Below are 21085 nucleotides of genomic sequence, written 5' to 3'. Positions count from 1 at the left end.
AGGAGAAAGTGAGAGAGAGAGAGAGAGTACTGTATTATCAAATGATGCTGAAGGTTTGTTGATTCAGAAATGCACACTAAATGAAACATCCTTCGTATCACAGATCCTAATTCCTAAAGTGGGTAAATACAAAATAAAAATGTATCTCGGTTAAGGTGTCTCATTAGTTAATGAAGATGGATCGGTCCATGCATTCCTTTCATTGCGTATACGCTGGCTATACCCTTTACACCAACAGGTCCTGGATTACATTAAGTAATTCATTACTCACTTTACACGTGATTGATTACTTTAGACGTATATGCAATTAGCTCTTCTCTACCGACGTATAGACCTTATTGTCCGTTGCGCATCTTTTACGTGCATTCAGTATACAATACAACACCACCGTGCTTATTTATTTATACCTCCAGCAGTAGTGCTATGTAAATGGTGCTATTTCACAACATCTCAGACAAAAATGGTATAGCTAGACAGGATCCGATACCATATCGGCACCTATTAAACTTGCACTTCAATGTTGAGGCGGACGTCCTTCTACTCTGACCAAACTATCTTCACCCCCTCCCCACTCCCCCCCCCCCCCCAATAATCTCCCAGCCTCGTATGGGTCAGTATACGAATGATATAAGTTTAATTTTTATTTTATTTTTTCGTCACGGTTAGCTGTTTCTTTTAAGTATTTCATTTAAAAAAATATCGCGTCTTCTAGCTAATCCCCGCGCCTGCTCGACACGGAATAAACTCTTAGCTCTTTTAAAACCTCCGGCAGCGCAGGTGATGCCCTTACCTTTATACTTTAATGGCTGTTTTCTTCTTCTTTTTGTGCCTATGTTTTTGAAGTTTTGCTCAACAACTTAGTTTTCGACGCGGTAGCTTATGGTTGCGCAAGAATAAAAAATAAGCCTAGTATTACACATGTTTAAAACAGTTATTATGCATTGATTTTATGCAGAAAATAAACTCCTATCGAAAACCACATTTAGCGATATTGGGGATTTAAAAAATATTGTTACCCCTGCTGGGCTGTATTCTATTATTGTGTTTGCTGTTCCATTTACTGCTGAATAGATGGTACTATATGACATATTTGTTATGTGTTTTTATTCATATCGCCTAGACACTAGATGTGCCATTGCTTTGGTTTCTTTCTGACTTATCTAAAGGCGAATCTCACTCAAGAGAAGAAACAGGGTTTTATAAGGAGTTTAAAAACCAACCACGGACATTTGTCTCAGGTCACAAGGCGACCACTTCAATAGCCAGCGAGGTCGTCACATAGATTTTGTCTATCTGGCATTGTATGTGATCATCACATATACTTATTCACTTTGGTATTTGGGTATAAGGTCATCGTATAGACTGTGTATTGCATGAGATCATCACATAGACTTATTCACTTAAGTCATCGTATAGCCCTGTCCACTTTGTCCCCCTAACGACGGCCGATCCTCAATTCTTTCCACCTTGGCGTTATTATTTCCGTTGATTGAAGTTGAATAAGAAATTAAAAGCCATTTGAAAAACGTGTGTTGGCCGATTGGAAGATTTAAATCCAAATCTGCCAGCGGAAGTAAAAATGCGGACATTTAATTTAGAAAAGTCCCTGATGGGAACAGCGTTTAAATCACGGCTTAGTTTGTCCGCAAGGGGGAACAGTTTGATGAGCAGCTTCCAGGGCGAGGGGATGAGTTAAATCTCGACCTGTACGTTTTACTCACACCTGGACTGTTTGATTGTTCATGGTAGTTAAAAGTACTCAATGATAAGGTTCTCTAACACCGCGTTTACACTTGCGACATGTATACTATACATGTCTAGAAAAAAAACTTCGCTATAGGGCTGGTAAGTAGGTCAATAAACAGTTCTATGGCTCATGCAGGTTTTATTGAGCCGTAGAACTGTTTATTGACCTACTTACCAGCCCTATAGGGCCTATGATAATAGAGGAGCCTACTCACTTATTGCGAAGTTTTTTTTCTATAAATGTATAGTATACATGTCGCAAGTGTAAACGCGGTATTACAGTTTAAAATCAACAGCCGTGTTTTAAAGTGTTTGCTCATTATAGAAATCCTATTGGGCTATTCGGCATTGTATCGAGCTTTGTTTCTTCCAGGTTTCATTGATATGATCAAGGGCAAGGCTAGAGTTGCGATATTAGCACAACAGTAGTGCCAATGCTCTTTGCATTTTGAAACTAGATCTATTTGGGATTTTCCCATATTTTTGACGTCTAACATTGAGACCGTCAAGTTAATAGATTTTCTGGGCTTCATATCTGTCATAGCTATACTTGGCCTCATGCCTTACGTGAATGACAAGCTCGCCACAGACCTACTCGTTTGTGCCGTGAGCAAATACACCCATGCGCACGTGCATTACGCTACGACCCAACGTGCAGGTGGGACACGGAGTGCCCTCAATGCACGGTAATTATCGACGTTTTGCGGCATTAGCCTGCACTCACCCGTGCATGTCAGAGAGTGGATCTGCCATTGTAAGTCGTGCGACTGTGATAATTGTCTACCCGCGCTTGTCGATTGCTGTTGTTGGTTTTCATCGCTTGATGGCTTGCCGTACGGTAATGTCGATGTTTATACTGCGGACGTTTCAAAATCAATCTGATTTTTTTTTTATTATGAAAAATATTACCCTTTAGAAAGTATAACAATTACTGGGTTTCTCTCTTTCACCGAATAAAATCTAAATTAAAATTAAAGGGCAGTTTCATGTAGAAGCTATTGAGTTGCTTCCCATATCATATTGTTTCAAAAACGCTTCACTTAATGCAGCGGTTTCCAAAGTATGAACTTATTGGGGACAAAAGGCGCGTACTATTGCTATTGGAAATTTCACAAGAATGTTTTATTTATTTTAATTTAAAAAAATTACAGTTAAAAATACGTAGTTGTAAAAATAGTTTTGTCACTGGAGCCACAGCTTAAAAAATGTAGTTAGCAAAATACGGCTATTCCACCTTATTCGATCTGTCCTAGAGTTTTTTTTCTTACTTTTTAAGTTATTCGGACATAGACGCTGTGCTCAGTTGACATTTAGGCCAGTAAAGATTATAGCTTTTCAAATAACTCTAAGCAATCAGGGTAAAAAGGTTGGTATTGATTGAGGGGGTGGTAAGGCGCCAAGATATTTAGTTTTTTTTTCACGGAAGACAAGGTGAACCGCTGCCTTGTTTATACATTGTTTCTAAAAAAAATAGTTTTTAATCCGGCAAATGGTTCATACAAAGATATACCCACACCCTCCCCTCCCCTTTTCTTCTTGTACTGCCATCTTATAGTTTTTATATTGTGTTGTTCAGCTCGAAACAGACTGGCACATGTCGGTCTTAAACAAACCTCGTTGATTGATTGTATTAGCGTGTGTAATACAATACCCCCATGTCGTTATTTTCTTTACTTGTATCGACTTAAAAATTGCTGATGTATTTTCAGTAGCTTGTAGAAAAATACGCGAAGACGTTTTTCTTCTCTCGGGTGTATGTGTTTTCAAACCACGGTTAGCAAATTATCTTGGACTGTTATGTTTCAAATTAGCAAATAAGTATTACTTACACCGTTCGAGCATCCAGGCAGTTTCCTGCCTTGTAATATTTAGGCTAATTATTACGTCATGACAGTTAGGCTTTCTTACATCTAAACGTTAGATTTGTATATAGTATATACTATACTTTTGGGTTAAAGGCGTTTTAAAAAAATGCAAGTAAAGACTTGCTTATCATCACGGTGTGATTTGGCGTCGGTGTGGTCGAGTCGGTAAAGCTCATGGTTGCTAAACCGAAAAGTCGCGGACAGATGCGGCTCGTTAGCTGGGGACAGCCACTCTTCTAGGAGAGACAACTCCAAAATCAAACAACTGCTGCCTTATAGTTTGTTCTTGGTTGGACAAAGACTATGGAAGCAAATCCAAAAAGAAAAGCAGGCTGAAATCGGAGTCAATGGTGCATAACCAGTTGACACGTATACTTAATTGTATACTTAATTGTGTTGGAGGAGATCCTTTCCAACACTAAAATTAAGATCGAAGATGAATCACGGTGTGATCTATTTGAATGGGTTAGGAAACATATCTTTATTGCATGGTCTTCGTAGTCATGTTTTTTTTCCTCTGTGTCATTAGTGGACTGCCCATACTTCTCTCATCGTTGTGTAGGTCAAAAGTGAAAGTCTATGACGTATCAAAGCTAATTAAAACCCGAGATAGCTGACTTAACTTACTTTTTCTGATGTTAACTTTTAACGAATCATCGCCTTTTTTTTCTGCCAGCGTTTTGTGGTCCAAATTTAAAATAAAAGTTGCCTAATATTAATTATTTTCAGCTGAAGTAAATCATATTCGATTGGTTTAATTTTTTTGTGTCATTTAATGTTAGAGACCTCCAATATGGCCGATGTTTTCCTGGTTCTGCCGAAGAATCCAATAACGCTTGTTTTTGATTTGACCATAAATCTTGCTCACATCATCGCAGGCTTTTTATTACATGTTCCCATCTAATATTGCGTCCGGTCGTATTGACAATTTCTACAAAAACCATTTTATGGATGTTTCAAAAGAAATATTCATTGGCCGTTTGCGGGTGTACTTTTTGTTTCAAACGGCTGCTACTAAAAACAGATGAGCAGCACTTTCCTCCCTCTAAGTATTGTCCTTTTCAAGAGATAACCCAAACTTAACCTTAGTGCCTGACATAGAAATAACAAACGTTTGATATTTTGAATATGGAAAACTATTTGCGGTACCGAACACAAACTTAACTCTAGCCCTAACACTCATGTGTTGTACTCACCTAATCACAGAACCATCTTTATTGGGTTTAATCGATTATATTTCATACGTTATTTTAGTGAGATTTTTAGCTAAGAAAAAAGAGATATCTATGTACTTGACGGCTGGTATGGGAGTATAGATGAACTCTTGTTGGTTTGTATGACGTCTTTGAGTTCACCCAGCTCTAATTAGTACCTAACTTGATTCGGTGAAAGTAAAAGTAGACGTGGGTGGTGCTAAGGTCACATAAATGGCCGATGTTAAAGATACATTAAAAAAATAAAACACTGTCTTGTGAAACATAGCCATTTACCTCCAACGTCTGTGTATGTATCCATAACATTATCAAAACAATTGTTTTAATTTTTGTTATGGACAATATAAAATAATAAACGAGCAGCGCACATCTTTTGACGTTTATCGGCTAACACGCAACCCAAAAAAAAAACACCCCCACCCCCAAGACCAGTTAAGCCTACCAAAATCATTACCGAGTAGTGAATAGAAAAAAAATAATGGTCTGATGACTGTTATTGAGGTAGGGCTGGCATTAAACAAGATGAAAGCACCAGGAGAGAGACGGGTTAGAAAACACAACTTTGGATGCCATTGATCTGCTGTGTTGTCTCGCGTATCGATCTCTATCCTGGCAGTAGTTTCCCTCGTCCCGACGACATTTCCAATAGTCATCCTAATTTTGTCCAGAGTAGCCGTCTCCAAAGGACGTTAAGACAGACACAAGTGCTGTTATAATTCAGCTAACAAGTGGCAGAATAAACAACAAGCCTCGTTTGGCTTTGGCTTAAATACTCAGTATTTTCAATGCAAATAGAAATAAACTATTCTGATCACGCGACAAAGTAGATATGTATATTTAATACACATTCACACACTTGTATACACATACATAAATAATTTAATACCATACATATATATACACACACACACACACACACACATATATATATATATATATATATATATATATATATATATATATATATATATATATATATATATATATATATATATGAACGTACTCTTGTATCGTTATAATTGATCTTTGAAACGATCGCATTGAAAATAATACTTCCTAGAATTGTGGTTCAAAATGGGGTGTGAAAATCAATTTTAATTACATCATTAAATCGACAAACGCCTCAGTTAAGTGTGATATCTGACGTTTTTTATAATCAGTTTGACTTTAAACGAGTATCTGTAATTATACTTCTCCTCAACTCATATTCCAACACCTACTAATAGGCGAATGTTATTTGGTTTCACGTGAGTCAAGATGTTGTTCCCGCGTGAGAACCACTGCACACTTGTTTATGTTGACCTGTTCTAGAGCTTACTCTGGGAGCCATTTAACGGAGTCTGGTGTTATACATGTTCACATACTCTTTGTTTTGATAACAGTTGAACACTGGGGAACCATTTTTACATAGTCTGGTATTAACACCTGTTCTATAGGCTTTTTTGAGAACCCTTTAGCATTGTCTGGTGTTATACTTGTTCTATTGTGTATAGTGTGTGTTTTTGAGAACCCTTTAGCATAGTCTGGTGTTAAATTTGTTCTATTGTGTGTATAGTGTGTGTTTTTGAGAACCCTTTAGCATAGTCTGGTGTTATAATTGTTCTTTTGTGTATAGTGTGTGTTTTTGAGAACCCTTTAGCATAGTCTGGTGTTATAATTGTTCTATTGTGTGTATAGTGTGTGTTTTTGAGAACCCTTTAGCATAGTCTGGTGTTAAATTTGTTCTATTGTGTATAGTGTGTGTTTTTGAGAACCCTTTAGCATAGTCTGGTGTTAAATTTGTTCTATTGTGTATAGTGTGTGTTTTTGAGAACCCTTTAGCATAGTCTGGTGTTAAATTTGTTCTATTGTGTATAGTGTGTGTTTTTGAGAACCCTTTAGCATAGTCTGGTGTTATAATTGTTCTTTTGTGTATAGTGTGTGTTTTTGAGAACCCTTTAGCATAGTCTAGTGTTATACTTGTTCTATTGTGTATAGTGTGTGTTTTTGAGAACCCTTTAGCATAGTCTGGTGTTATAATTGTTCTTTTGTGTATAGTGTGTGTTTTTGAGAACCCTTTAGCATAGTCTAGTGTTATACTTGTTCTATTGTGTATAGTGTGTGTTTTTGAGAACCCTTTAGCATAGTCTGGTGTTATAATTGTTCTTTTGTGTATAGTGTGTGTTTTTGAGAACCCTTTAGCATAGTCTAGTGTTATACTTGTTCTATTGTGTATAGTGTGTGTTTTTGAGAACCCTTTAGCATAGTGTCCCATAGTGTTTTGCTTGTCTGCGCCGAGGTGGCCCACGTGCTGAGACACCCACCGATCAAGTAAATAGATCTCACACAGCGTGACGTTGGTATAATTGCTTCACTCGTCTGTATTTGCCTTTAACCTACTTCTTTAATTGCTAAAGTCATTGCATTCTTGCTTTAGTTGCACTGTATTATGAGAGTTTACAAATCCGTGAGCCGAAATACGTTGTTAAATGTACTTCAAACGTTTTTATTTTAAATATAGGCCTACCTATATGATATTTTCACTTGTCTACAGTAGGTAAAATTAAATCATCTAACACTTTAACATCTGTGAAACGGTATCATAATTTTATCATTTAGAGCGAATTTAAATTAAAAAACCCAAATCGAAATAGCATACCTTAAAATTCTGTTTGGAAATGAAACCGAATCGAAACATGATCTCACCCACTCGGGTTTTAAAGCCAATACATCTTAGCTTTGATGTGATGTCCGACCTTACGTAAACCCTTTGTGTAGTTTAATTCCAGTTCCCTCCGGGACACTACTGTAGTCATCCACCCATCCACACTTCCCGTCCTTTTCTTTAACTAGCTTCAACTTTTTTTGTTGAAAGTCTTTAATATTACTATTATTACGGAAATACCAACATGAAATCATAATGTGGCGCTTCTTATTTAGAATCAGGTATCGCTTTCTTAACGTGGCGTTGCTTAGTTCGTGAGGTATCTCCTTTATAAAGTGGCTTTGCTTAGTAAGGTATCGCCTTTATAAAGTGGCTTTGCTTATTCCGTAAGGTATCGCCTTTATAAAGTGGCTTTTCCAAGTTAGCCAGGTATGTCTTCATAACGTGGGTTTGCTTAGTCCGTCAGGTATCACCATCATAACGTGTCACTGTCTAATCCTACATTCGCCTTCCCAATATTGCAGTGTCAGGTATTCTAATAATTTCCACCGTCAAGCCAGATGTACGACAAGGCCTAGAATTACACAGACAACACAATCTAACAATTAAAAAAAAAACCACGTCAATCTTCCTATCGGTTTCGCAACAGTCTAACCGACTCAGCTCTGTATGCAATACTATTGATCCAACCCACGACTGTATACTCATTTACATATTTCCATTTAACTTTATTTCTTAATTGGCAATTAAACACTCGTTTGAAGTGATCTTTGTGGCGATAGTTTTTCTTGTACACTAATTAACCCCGGGGGTTGCTTTAAACTCGCCCGTGTAACTCAACGAGTGAATGTATGCGAAATCGATTGATACTTCAGACTTGTGTGTCGTGTAAATAAAAAAAAAGTAGGGTTGAGTTTCGATACTGAACTTATCAGCCAGTCTTACTTGTTAACACGTATGTCATCATAACTATTTGCCGGTTCATGTACATTCCTGTCTGCGACAAGAAATCCAAAGACATTGCTCCGTTATTTTGTGTTTTGTTTTCTTTTTCGTGAGAGTAACATAACAATTACTAGGCATGCTGCCCAGCTTCGCTTAGGCTTTCGAAAACATTGAGAATTTGCATGCTTAATTAATTCGCCCGAGGGTCGGTCTACGACCTCAAGAGTTATGAAGAGGTTTAATCCGTGGACATTTTTTTTCGATTTATAGCTCATATAAGGTACCGGTCAGTCGAGGTCAGTTTTGACCCCCTCATCGTAGACTTTTCGGCCAACCGGCCCCCGTGTTCTGTCGCCCCAAGGCAAGATCCTGCCAAATTTGAAGCGCCTGCGGCGCCGGGAAGTGCCCTATCGGACACCCGACAATCTAGATCTAGATCTAGATTCCTAAAAGAATTTTTTTTTAAGTTTAGCCCGAGCATAATAAAAATAAATACATTAACCAAGTTGACTTGGTGTGTCTCGAACCCGCACCACCTGCGTGGTTTAATGTACACTAACATCTTCGCTATTTAGGCAGATGACGTCAATAGTTAATGTATAAGCAATAGTGACGTCACAGTTTTATGCGTTCTTTTTCACATATATTAATGCTTTTCCGGTTGCATAAATAATACTGTTTCTCTACATTCGAATACGCCTTAAATTTTTATTTTTCTTCTTTAAATAAAATTGTGGTTATACATTTAAAACATCTAACATATTATTTTCAACAAAAGTCCGTAAAAAATTCTCGATATATCGCTGCCGATTCTGACGTGATGTCCGGCGAAAATTTTTTGCGGACAGAGAAAGAGAGAGAGAGAGAGAGAGATGTGCGCACATTGGGCTTTTATAAATTAGGATGTCAATTTCAATTCATGTTCCAAAGGGGAGTTAAGCCGCCAGTAGTACTTTCTTGGTACACGGAGCGTAGTGCCAATTACAGGAGAAGCCAGAACAAAATGGTATCACTCGGACTTAGTCTACAGTACGGTGATAGTAGAATGTAGTTTTTTTTTAGATTAGGATGGGAGAAGAATTAAATTTTATTTTAAATTGGTATTGGCTTAACACTTATTGATACGATAATAATAGTCAATTTTACCGCAACGCAATCTGCATATCCAGGTATACTTTGTCTGTCTGTGTGTGTGTCTGTGTGTCTGCAATCTTTCGTCGTTGGTTATCATCCAATTATTCTAAAGACCTAAATATAATTTGTCTCCATCTAACCTGTCGGAGACCCCCCCCCCTTCACCCCCCACAGATGGGTTCAATCATCCTGTCTCCCTCCTCTCTGTATACGAAGCTGCCAGTGTCAGACGCCAAGGGGTTAACCACGCACTGTGTAGACAGCGCATGACAATATCTTGGGGTTTTACCTCGCTGCTACCTCCAGAGCTCAAGTGCTCCATTTCTCACGCCGAGACCGCATCGTTAGGATCAGTTTGGCGTCTGGACATGCTGTAATTGCGTCTCCATGATTTTTTTTCCCCCTTCTCTCCCAGCCTTATAAATGTCATGTCAGTCGGAGCTATATCAGCGTGGCATTTAGTTTCGTATTTTGATCTGTCACTTGAGAGAAAAAAAAAATACCGATATTTCCGATAAAATAAAAACCCGCTTGGCTGTCCCACCCGCATGTACCGTGTTTAACTCGGTTATTCCGATCGGCCGGTTTCTATTAGAATCAATATTTAACCGCCCATCAGCATATTGTAGCGTGTTTGTGTGAAAACACGGGGAATGTGATTTAATTTTCCGGGAACTCTCGCTAGTACTATGGGATCATGTAGTACAGCGCTTCTCAAACCTTGATCGGTGAAACCCCAACTATCGGAAGATCTTACATTTCAAACTATATAATTTTTTTTTATCTTTGTATGAGATAATTTTACTTTTCTTTAACAAGATACGTTTATAACCGTTGTTACTTGGTAGATAAATTTCAAATCTTTGAAGAATTAAACTCCCTAAAAATACATTGAACCTTTTCTCCAATCCTTTAAATGCTGCTATACAGTTTGTTTAAAACCGAAAGTCACGTATAAATATTGTTGGTACGAAATCTGAATATTGACGTGCAATTAGATCGTACCGTCTTCAAGAAAATTTCCAAGCAAAACAAGATCTCTCAAATTGTAGACGAAATCGCTTAATTAACGCGAACAGCCACCTGAAGAATGTAGATCTAATTCTTTACTTTTTTATAACAGCTCCACTTCTCTGTTAATGAAATCTGTGTTGATGTAAGACCCCAAGTTGTTGATTTATAGTGGTGTAATTATCTTAAATTGATTACCTTCATTTGACGGCAACTTTCACACGGGGATGTATTTATTTTGGATTGATTCGCTAAGCTGTTGATTAGATTTGTGGTTTAAAAAAAATACCATCATCACTTACCGGGTTATGAGCATTCGGTCTGCCAGTATGGCACACGGTGGTGGTGTTTGGGTGAAGCTTCACAGGTGTGGTGCCAGTGTGGTGTTCGATTCTCGGATGGAGTAAATTCTGGGAGCGAGTCGCGCTGTGTATGGGTGAAGTAGTGTTTTCGGTAGTGGATACCCGCACGAGATGGCGTTCCGTAACTTCGGTGTTATGATGGTCAGGCTTGTCCAGTGGAGGTCAAGGAACAAGAAGGAGGACCCGACGTTAAGCTACACGGTAAGTTCGTTCATGGTTTGTAATGACGTTAAATCTACACGGTTACGTGACGTTAAGCTACACGGTTACGTGACGTTAAGCTACACGATAGGTTCGTGGTTTGTAATGGCGTTAAGCTACACAGTAACGTGATGTTAATGTACACTGTAAGATGATGTGAAACTACACGGTAAGTTCATTATTTGTATATGACGTTAACTTGAACGGAAGCCTTACATTATGTACATGACGGATAGGTATATGACGATAAACTACACAGAAAGTTCATGGTTACAAATTAACACTGACTTTTATCCACTATCCTTACCGTCATTTCCTACTAACAGACTCACTGGTAACATGGTCAATGTGCTGGAGTTAGTATATTGATATTGTCTAAATCTCTCAACGTATTGAATGGTGAATAAAAAACAGTGTCTATATTAGCCACACCGACGCATATATCTACAGATGATAACGATACTCATATTGATTATTGTTACTGTTTATTTACGTATTGAGTTAACTCTGTGTGGCCAATCTCTTAACATTTTAATAGATTTACTCAAGAACTACAATGACACTAATGAGCCATACCGGAATGGTTGAGGCTCTGATAACTTGATCGGTCTGGGTCAGACTTTAATAGACTGGTGGGTCAGACTTTAATAGACTGGTGGGTCAGACTTTAATAGACTGGTGGGTCAGACTTTAATAGACTGGTGGGTCAGACTTTAATAGACTGGTGGGTCAGACTTTAATAGACTGGTGGGTCAGACTTTAATAGACTGGTGGGTCAGACTTTAATAGACTGGTGGGTCAGATTTTAATAGACTGGTGGTCAGGTGTAGACAGAGGTAAACACCTATCATTACCGATGCTGGCATTAACTTCATAGTTAGCGATGCGAGTATAGATGTCCAGTTAGCGAACAGTTAAACGCCGATCCACAACACCACAGACAAAACCATTTTAATTACATTTAAAAAACTGATACAACGTCTTAGTGATGGTGTTGATGTTCTCTATCTGTGCTTTAATTATAGCCGGTCGAGGTAATATCCAGGTGTGGAAACACGGGGAATGTTTGTGTGGTTTAACAGTTTCCGGAAACTTTCGTTTGGTCTACAGGATCAATCAGTGCAGTGGTACTTAAGAATTTCTCTTCAAAACCCCGACAACCGTTAGCTTTTTGTTTGTTTTACCTCTGATTGTCTGGTTGGGTCCTGATTGTAAACAAAACCCCATCTACCTGTGTGGGGTGACACCTGCACATACATGATGGAGAACGGTAGCAGATTGATAACAGAATGACCGGACCAACGACAACCTAATTAGCAGTAGGTAGTAGAAAAGCTGCTGGACAGCTACTTCTAGATACATCGTGGTGTAGAACTATCTAGGTATAAATTGTTAGGAAATAAAACCTATCAATGAAATAGTACAACATTTTGACATTTATGTCAAAGCTATATAGATCTAGAACATTTTTATAGTTGCATTTAATTAAAACAAAACTTATCCCAAATCAAACTACAGAACAGGCAGGTTGTAGCCTTGAGTTTTTACTTTCTTCATCCACGTCTCCTCCCTCTCATGTTGTGTGTTTTAACAGTTTTATACAAACCGCTTCGCTTTTTTTTTTTATATTTACTGCTATAAATAGACCGACCGCTAGGCCAAAGATACCAGCATCTGATGAACGTTCAGGTATTTAAGAAAAACAACTTGGAATCTGGTAGCGTGGAATAAGGGTGGTCAGTGTTGGCGCCGTGGAGTAACCGTATGCTGGAGCGCAGTGGTGTTAATGTACCTATTTCTGTCGGAATTTACAAAGTTAAAAAAATATATCTAGAAAAAAAAAGTTGTATTTTAACAAAATATTTTGTTCAAATTGTCCCTTTTCCCCCGTACCCGTCCACACAATTATATTTTCGTTTTAAGAGTTAAAAAAAAAATGTAGACACTTGTATCCATGGTAATTGAACTCACATCACCACGGAACCAATTAGCTGCACTTGAGCGCTACCCAAAGAGCCGAACTCGTCCTGAAATGTCAGTTGTAAATTGTTCACTAGAGCACTCTTATCCACGATTGTTCTCGCATTTACATACACTCACAAAAAAAATCTGCCCTCTATTAGAATCTCAAGACGAACTGCGTTGGTGATAATGAGCTGCACTCGTATAGTGTGACGTAATGTCTCATGACTTGCCAGTTGTATAAATCTAATGGTAATAATATAAAAAAAAGCGAAGCCATAAAAAGAAAGGAAATACGTCATCTTTCCGGTCGGCCAACTCTAATCATGGTTTCATGAGGGTAAACATTATTCCTCGCCTGTACTTTTATTGTACTTATGTATAGTTACATAGTAGCATTGATACTAAGAAAGGGAAATGAAGACTGTAGGCATCTCAAAATATAGAAATAATAAACAAAAAACGTTCATATTCAAGATTTGTTTACAATATATTTAACAAGTGTAACATAAGACGATATTAGACACGGCCTTTTAATTTTTATATTTGACCCTCCCCACCCCTATAGGTTAGCTTTATACATAACTATATTTGAACTTACTAGCCTCAAACTAAACATGTGAGATTCTTCCCCTTTGGACACGTCTATTTTTAAAAAAATGCAGTACTAATTTCCACGTTCACGTAGCCCCTCCCCCCACCGTTCTAATTGGATGCGTATAGCTGAATAGCACTAGCACAGCTTACAGATACGTTAAGGCGTTTGTGATGAGTGTTCTCTAGAATATTTTAAATTTGAAAGATTAGTTTAGAAAAGGCAATATTCAATATAGACCTATATAAAAAAACGAATGTGCCTTACTACATAATGATTTGCATTTATAATAAAGCATTTGTTTAGAGTTTAAAGGATACCGTTATACCAGGTAGCCAGCCACCTGTTAAACTAGCTCACCTGCCTTGTATGGTTGTGTTCTTATACAGCTACCTTATCTCCGCTACCTCACTATATACCTCTTCTCTTTACTTCTTTTGTTGCCTGCCCTTTTTGCTACCTTACTCTTTTCTTTATCCCGTTGTCTGCCTTTTCTCCCTTTCTCTTTTTTACCTCTCCATTCATAGCCATTTCTCCCCTCACTACTCTCTGTCCATAACCTCTCTATCTCTCCATCTCTTCCTGTCTGGGGTAGAAAAAAAAAGAACCAAGTTCTGGTTTTCAGTATATTTAATTTTCTATCCCAGATCTCAGAGGATAATTGAATTCTGTAGAGTAATCATGTCCATTACAGACACACGCAAGTATGTTGTCTGTGTCTGTCTGCCGGTCATAACCCTGGTCATAACTGGTCACCTGAGGCCCAGCCAGCCAGGTTTTACATGAAGCATGGCTGTAGATGGTTGACTTATGTGGTGTGTCCATTGTATGGCAAGGGTACGCGTGGTCTTAGGTTAAGTTTTAACACTATCAAGGTTAAGGCCGGTCATTTGGTGTGTCCATCCTATGTTATGACAGGTTAGTTTAATTAAACTATCAATACACTATTAACAAAGTACAACAAAAGTAACACGTCAGAAAAGAATCAAATGAATTTACACCGAATTCGCCCCCTTAAGCAATCGTGTGAGCGTTGATATGAATACTGCGCTAGAATTTCAAACTTATGTGTTGTGTCTTTGAAAGATAGACGAACAATTTAGAAAAAAAAAAAAAACTCTTAAAATATTTTAGTGACATTTAAAAAAAAATAATACAAGCTTAAAATGAAATGTCAACAAACCATTGATGATAAAACACTGTAGATTGATGGAGTATGTGTAATTGACAAGCTGAATAAACATGTTCTGTTTCACATGTATGTGAAAAGGGGGAGGGGGAGTGAGTGGAATCGTTTTTAAGAAGGTTTAGTGAGAACCTGCTTCAACATATCCCGCGAATCACCCTTTTGACGTACTCGTTGTCATGATGCTTCATTATCACAGCTTAAGGGCCCCTCTTCTAATTCCGTCGTCTGTTATAAAAAAAAATAATGCTGTTTTATAGGAGAAACTCGCGCTTTCAGATTGCCTATTACTTGTTGATCTGAGGCTAATTCACGAAAAAAAAGTTGGGTAGGATGGGGGGGGGGGGGGGGGGGGGGAGGGCGCAACTTAACGCACGCGTATAATTCTAACCGTGCTCGGCTTAAAACTGAATAGCCCAAGCGTCTAGCTTTTATCCGTGTGTTTTATTTGCCTATGTTTTATTTGCCTGTATATAAAGCCTATCATTGGTTACACGTATCTAACCCTCACCCTTGCCTTACAGCGTAATAGTCCTGTATACGTTTTATTGAAGTAGAAACAACTTGAGCCACAATATTGATATTATAGACTAGTTAAACATGCCAGTATAAAGTCCATTGGATACACGTATCTAACCCTCAGCCTAGCCTTACAATGTAATAGTTTTCTTTAAGTAGAAAAAAAAAGAGCCACAGTCTTGAAATTATAGACTTTGATAAACATGTCATTGTTTGGATACCGCCCGTGAAAATAAAGCCAATGGCTTGCGTTAATTGGTATCATTGGGTTCTTGTTGTGGCTGCCGGTAAGACGTGTGCCATGTAAACTTGGACTGTTTTTGGTGTGGTTAAATAAAGTAACCCCGTACTGTGTTGGTCACCTAGTGGTGAAGCTGGTGGCTTTACCTGCTGAGTGTCGTGGTAAAGTGCGGCCTTGTAGAGTGGTGAGAAAAAAGTGAACTTTTCTGGTCGTGAAAAATGTTGGTCACCTAGTAGTGAAGCTGGTGGCTTTACCTGCTGAGTGTCGTGGTAAAGTGCGGCCTTGTAGAGTGGTGAGAAAAAGTTAACTTTTCTGGTCGTGAAAAAGTAAACAGTGGAGGAAATGGTAACGTTACTTAGACGTAAAAAAGTGGTGCTTTGGAGATGAGTAGTTTGACCTCACATGGATGCTAGAATGTTGAACTCACATGGAAGTAATAGTTTGACCTCTAATGGAGGTAAATAATTTGACCTCTAATAGAAGTGAATAGTTTGACCTCACATGGAAGTGAATAGTTGTGGGGGTGTAGTAGATGTGCTTTAGTGGGAGGTCATCTCCCCCCCCCCCCCCCTCCCCCAGAAGAGATGCCTGAAAGAAATTCTGCCTCCCATGGACATGTATGGCTCTGGACATCCAATTGTACATCCAACTCTACAGTTCACCTGTGCCAGACACAGGCCGACCTTGTTGGCTTGACCTTGATCTCTCTCTGGCAAACACCAAGCATGTGATAAGCAAATGTAAGCTTTTGATAAATGAATGGCTGCTCTGTCAAAGGCTGGCTACATGCTGGAGCATACCAAGGTAGTTCAGCAGTCAGATCCAACTAGTGCTTCTATGGTTTTATGATTTACATAAGCTTTATTTAAAGTATTTTCACATCAAGGTCCTAATGCAGATGTTGCTGAAAATAAAATTAACGTGGAGGAGGTGTGTCTAGTACTTACTAGTGCTCTTTACTGATGTCAGTACTATCTAGTTATAACTGTGTTTTAACTTTACAACTAAAAGCACAACACCCAGACAGTTGTTGGATAAATAATTGTTTTTAAAATTGTTGACTGGGGTAGATGACCTCTTGGTTAAAAAAAAATACTTGAGTTAAAAAACAGCTTACAGGGAGGGAGAAGTTGTGATTTCATCTTATTTGTTTACACGCGGAGATAAAGCGACCCAGGCTGTTTCCTGGGCCAGGTCACACAAAGTGCTGCAGTAAACACGCCAGGTTGATTTAAAGATACGCGGAGCAGCATCAGCACAGGATGAGCTGGTGAACGTTTCATCTGCTGTATCTGTCACTCCTCGTTTTAATCCACTCAAAACACTCACCTTAAGCTATATCTGTCATTTCTTGTTTTAATCCACTCATAACCTTAGGCTTGAGCGTTAACCTTCCATCCAGGGTGGCCGAGTTGTTAGGTCATTGGTGTTGGCAGGTCACTTACTTGTGGTTAGTTAAATGATTTTCTTATCATTGAAGATAAACTTTTTCTGGCAGGAGAAGTGGATGAAGGATTTAAAGATATGGGTTATTGGTTGATGATATTTTTTAAACAAATAAAAATGTCTAAGGCATTTTTTTCCCTACAAAACCATTTAGTATCAAAGGGGACAGCATGGTCTAGCGGTAGACCGTGCGCTCGCTAATCCAAAAGTCACGAGTTCGTATCCTGGGCTCACGGCCGTAGGTCGTCCCTTGACAGAACTGCCTCTCATGTCCAAACCATGGGGTGTGATTCACTGAGGGAGGAAGGAAAAGCCTGACGGAAACCCATGTGTCTTGCGGCTGGGAACATGGGTGAAAGAAATGCTCGAGTCTTAACCCAGTTCTAGTTTGCCTGGCTAATGAGCAATAGCTTGAGCTGGTAATGACTGTATAAGAGAAGAGAAGTATCAAATTCAATTAGGGTTTTAGAGCTTAGATACTGTAAGCTCCAACTATATCGTCCCATTACTTTATTCTTAAGCCTGAAGTAGGAGAATATAAAGGTTAAGTTGTATCTAATCTAAATATAAAGGTTAAGCCTCAAAGAGATTAGCCCATCTTTGTGTGCTGTAAGCTTAAAATAAGTGTTCTAGATTCCAGCCAGTACCACCTGTCTTGACCAACTAACACACTCAGTATTCACCATACTCCCCACATTAACAAATTAAAAAAAAGAGGACAAACTATGTCTGTCTGTCTGTCTGTCTGTAGTGTTGGACTCTCTCTGGTTGACATTTAACCAAATGTCAGGTCTACCAAATCTAAGCCTGTCTGGGTAGATTTTTTTTTTAGCTACCTGACAACATGACCACAGTGTTAGAGTAGAATCAAATTTCTCATTTGAAATCAAATTGTACAGACAGTTTTACTTGATACTGGTGTCTAGCTGAGTAGGTTTGTGATGAATCAGTATAAGGTACAAGCACTGTTTTGGGTTAATCCAAAAGTGCGTCTTGCTCTAATGTCTCAAACAGTTGATTTTGGTCTGATTAGGCTAAAGGGTTGTTTATAATTGAGTTATCCTATTTTTGACAGTTTTTCACCTCCAAATTGAATTTTTTGTGTTTTGAAACTGATTACTGTATAAAATAGTAATTGAGCTGAGTCAACCTTAAGTGTATTGATTAATGTATGTTCAAAATGTCAAAGAACTCCTGAATTGCTGTTTTAAAAATAAATTGCAAAACTGTCACACTTTTTGAACACCTTCTCCACCTCCCCTTCATTACACATCACCAGCATAAGTCCAAATGCCCCCTTAGAGGAGTAATTTATGACTGCCTTTAACATCTAAGATGTTGAGGTTTAAGCTTTATGACCATAGGTTTATGTCAATTAACAATTTACAGACTTAGGCAGTAGGTCAGTTTTTTCACCTGTTGGCCATTAGGTATTGCGCTAGAATGCTATCACAAAAGTATCAAGTTCGAATCTGGGTTCAAGTCAGTAGAGTTCTCCTGATTCCAACCAGCTCTGATGTGTACCAAACTCACATTAGGGAAAGTAAAGACGGCTGGTCATAGTGCTGACCATACTAGCCTAACATGTGCCGAGTTCATGGATACAAGTGAACTCTACTTCACTTGCTCCATAAACCTACAAGTTAAAAAATGGATTTTTACTTTACTATATTATTAGTGCAGATCAAGTATTTAAATGTGCTTAAATGGTCATATATATTTATATCTAGTAAATTATGAGTTGACGTGCTCCTGAAGAATAGATTTATAGCAATGTTTTCTTTTAGGGCCATTATATAAGACCAGCTGCTGTGAGCAGATGAAACAACTGCTAGGGTAAAAAAAAAAGTTTTGATAATATTAATTGTGTTTGGTCTGGAAATAAGAAGCCCTGTGGTATTTGCTATCTGTAGAGGGGCATACAGTACACTTTATTGTGCATCAGACAAGGGGATGAACTGTTGTTGTTTCTGACAAGGGGATGAAACTCTTTGCTGCCTGCCTAACAGTGGGGTGGTCTGTTGATTTCTTTGATAAGATTTGATTTGTGAGAGAATCAGATACTGTTGAGTGTAGCTTGTGTGTTGGTGCACTTAGGTAGTCGACCTGAGGATGCAGCGATCACATGGTGGGCTATTTTTAATTCATTAGCATTAAAAAAAAACAATAAAAACAAACAACAGTAAGGAATCAGTATCAATTATAAAAATGATTTTGAATACAATTTATTTTGTGGTTCTTTGTTTGTTTCTATACTGGAATTTATATCTATTTATTTGCTCACCACTTTAACACCACCTTAAGGCTATACCATTATGATATGATGATGCACAAACTACTTATCAGTACCTGTGCTTTTTAGACCTTATGGGCTTTCCAAATGGGTAAATTTTATTAATATACACACTGATTATCATGTGTAATAATAATAATGGTTAGAGTAATAAGGATAACAACAAAATCCTAAATACATGCACTATTTTGGTCCCAGTATTGATTCACAATTGTCTGTAATTTTTTACAATAGGGTAATTTTAAAAAATAGCAACATGTCCTTCCATCAATGTTTACTTGTTTGATAACTCATATAGATCTAGTTTTTTGTAGAATGAAGTCATTTAGCAACACTTGTTTTTGACAAAAATAAGTTGCTTCCCCTTACCACATTTAAACAAAGGAGTAAATCTTGATTTTTCTCCCCCTTCCCTTAATTTTGTTGTAGCTGATTAAAATTTATAGTAAGCAGATGAGGTTTTTGCTTTATTAAAATTTTTATTTACATACAATTTAGAAAATCAGCAAAAATACTCATTTTGACTAATGCTAATAAAGAAAAGAATTAAGCAAAAAAAAAAACAACCCAAAAATCAAAACCAGAATTTCAGCAGAATTTTTTTTCAACAATATTATTAAAAAAAAACAACAAACATGTAAAATATCAACCATGCTTGTTGATAGCTTAAGCTTAAGAAGATGTCATGTAAAATAAGTTTTAAACCCACCTTGGGGATGTGTAGATCTGTGTAAGGCTAAGGCCTAATACCCTGTCCTCCATGTTTGATCCTGGATCAAGCAATCTCCAGATATTTCTGCTTTGATAATCTTGTTTCACCCAATCTCTGACATGTCTGTATCAACATGGCTGCTTTACTCAGGCAATCACAGACATCTGCTGTTTTAAACTGTAATTTCATTAAAAACCTGTAAGATTACTTTCCCCTTATTAGTTCATGAAATCTGGATGTAAGAAATGAGTTTTAGTTATAAATAAAAGTAAATAATCTTAATTAACAATTGAAAACTTTTTGAACTTTTCTGGTATGTTGTGGCTACTAAGCTTCTCACCGGGTCTCATTAATATTAGCTTAACTTTATACAGTTTTTGTTAATCATTATCTTTGTCTTATTGACTAAACATGTTATTTCTATATCTTTTCCCCTGATTTTATCATTATAAATTAGTTGTTTATCTTTGAAATAGCATATCTCCTCATGCCACCCTTAATTTTTTAAATAATGAAGTAATATAACCACATTTTCCTTTGCCTATATTTCATATATTTAATTTTTTTTACTTTAAATTTTATTTAAGGCTGGACAAGACCTGACGTTGGTTGTGGAGGATTTCATCGCCTCAAGCCCCAAAGAAGTGAGCGTGATGCGAGGGCAGCATGTAGAAATCATCGATGCCTCACCTGGTCAGTTAGACTGGTGCCTGGTCCGTACACTCCCGCCAGATGGCGCTGACAGCTCGCAGGGATTAGTTCCTATGTCTGTCCTAAAACCTATCTCATTTCTACAAACACCTGGGGCCAGAAACAGTATTGATCTAGATGGTAAGTCTGCTTTTTGAAACTGATCATCCTGAAAATCTTCACATTGGTAACACCAAAATCTTAGAATCAGTGGATCAAGAATGCTAGAGTTGTTAAATAACTTTTAAAACCCCAAAATAAATTAAAGAAAAAATTTTAGTGGGTCTGTTGATTTTGATACTTAATGTTTAGAATTTTT

At 37.7% G+C, this 21085-nt stretch overlaps 1 protein-coding gene across 1 annotated transcript in view; it reads left to right on the top strand.

Moving 5' to 3' along the window:
- Positions 1–21085, top strand: part of LOC131944714 (kalirin) — a 190170-nt gene that overhangs the window by 59720 nt on the left and 109365 nt on the right. The window contains exon 38 of the mRNA XM_059305505.1: positions 20664–20907. Within this exon, the coding sequence (XP_059161488.1) occupies positions 20664–20907 (244 nt within the window). The remainder of the gene's footprint in view (positions 1–20663; positions 20908–21085) is intronic.

Source organism: Physella acuta, unplaced genomic scaffold, assembly GCF_028476545.2.
Source record: "Physella acuta isolate Inbredline_101_S28 unplaced genomic scaffold, ASM2847654v3 ptg000505l, whole genome shotgun sequence".
Classification (NCBI taxonomy): Eukaryota; Metazoa; Mollusca; class Gastropoda; family Physidae; genus Physella; species Physella acuta.
This window is presented reverse-complemented; position numbering and strand designations above follow the sequence as displayed.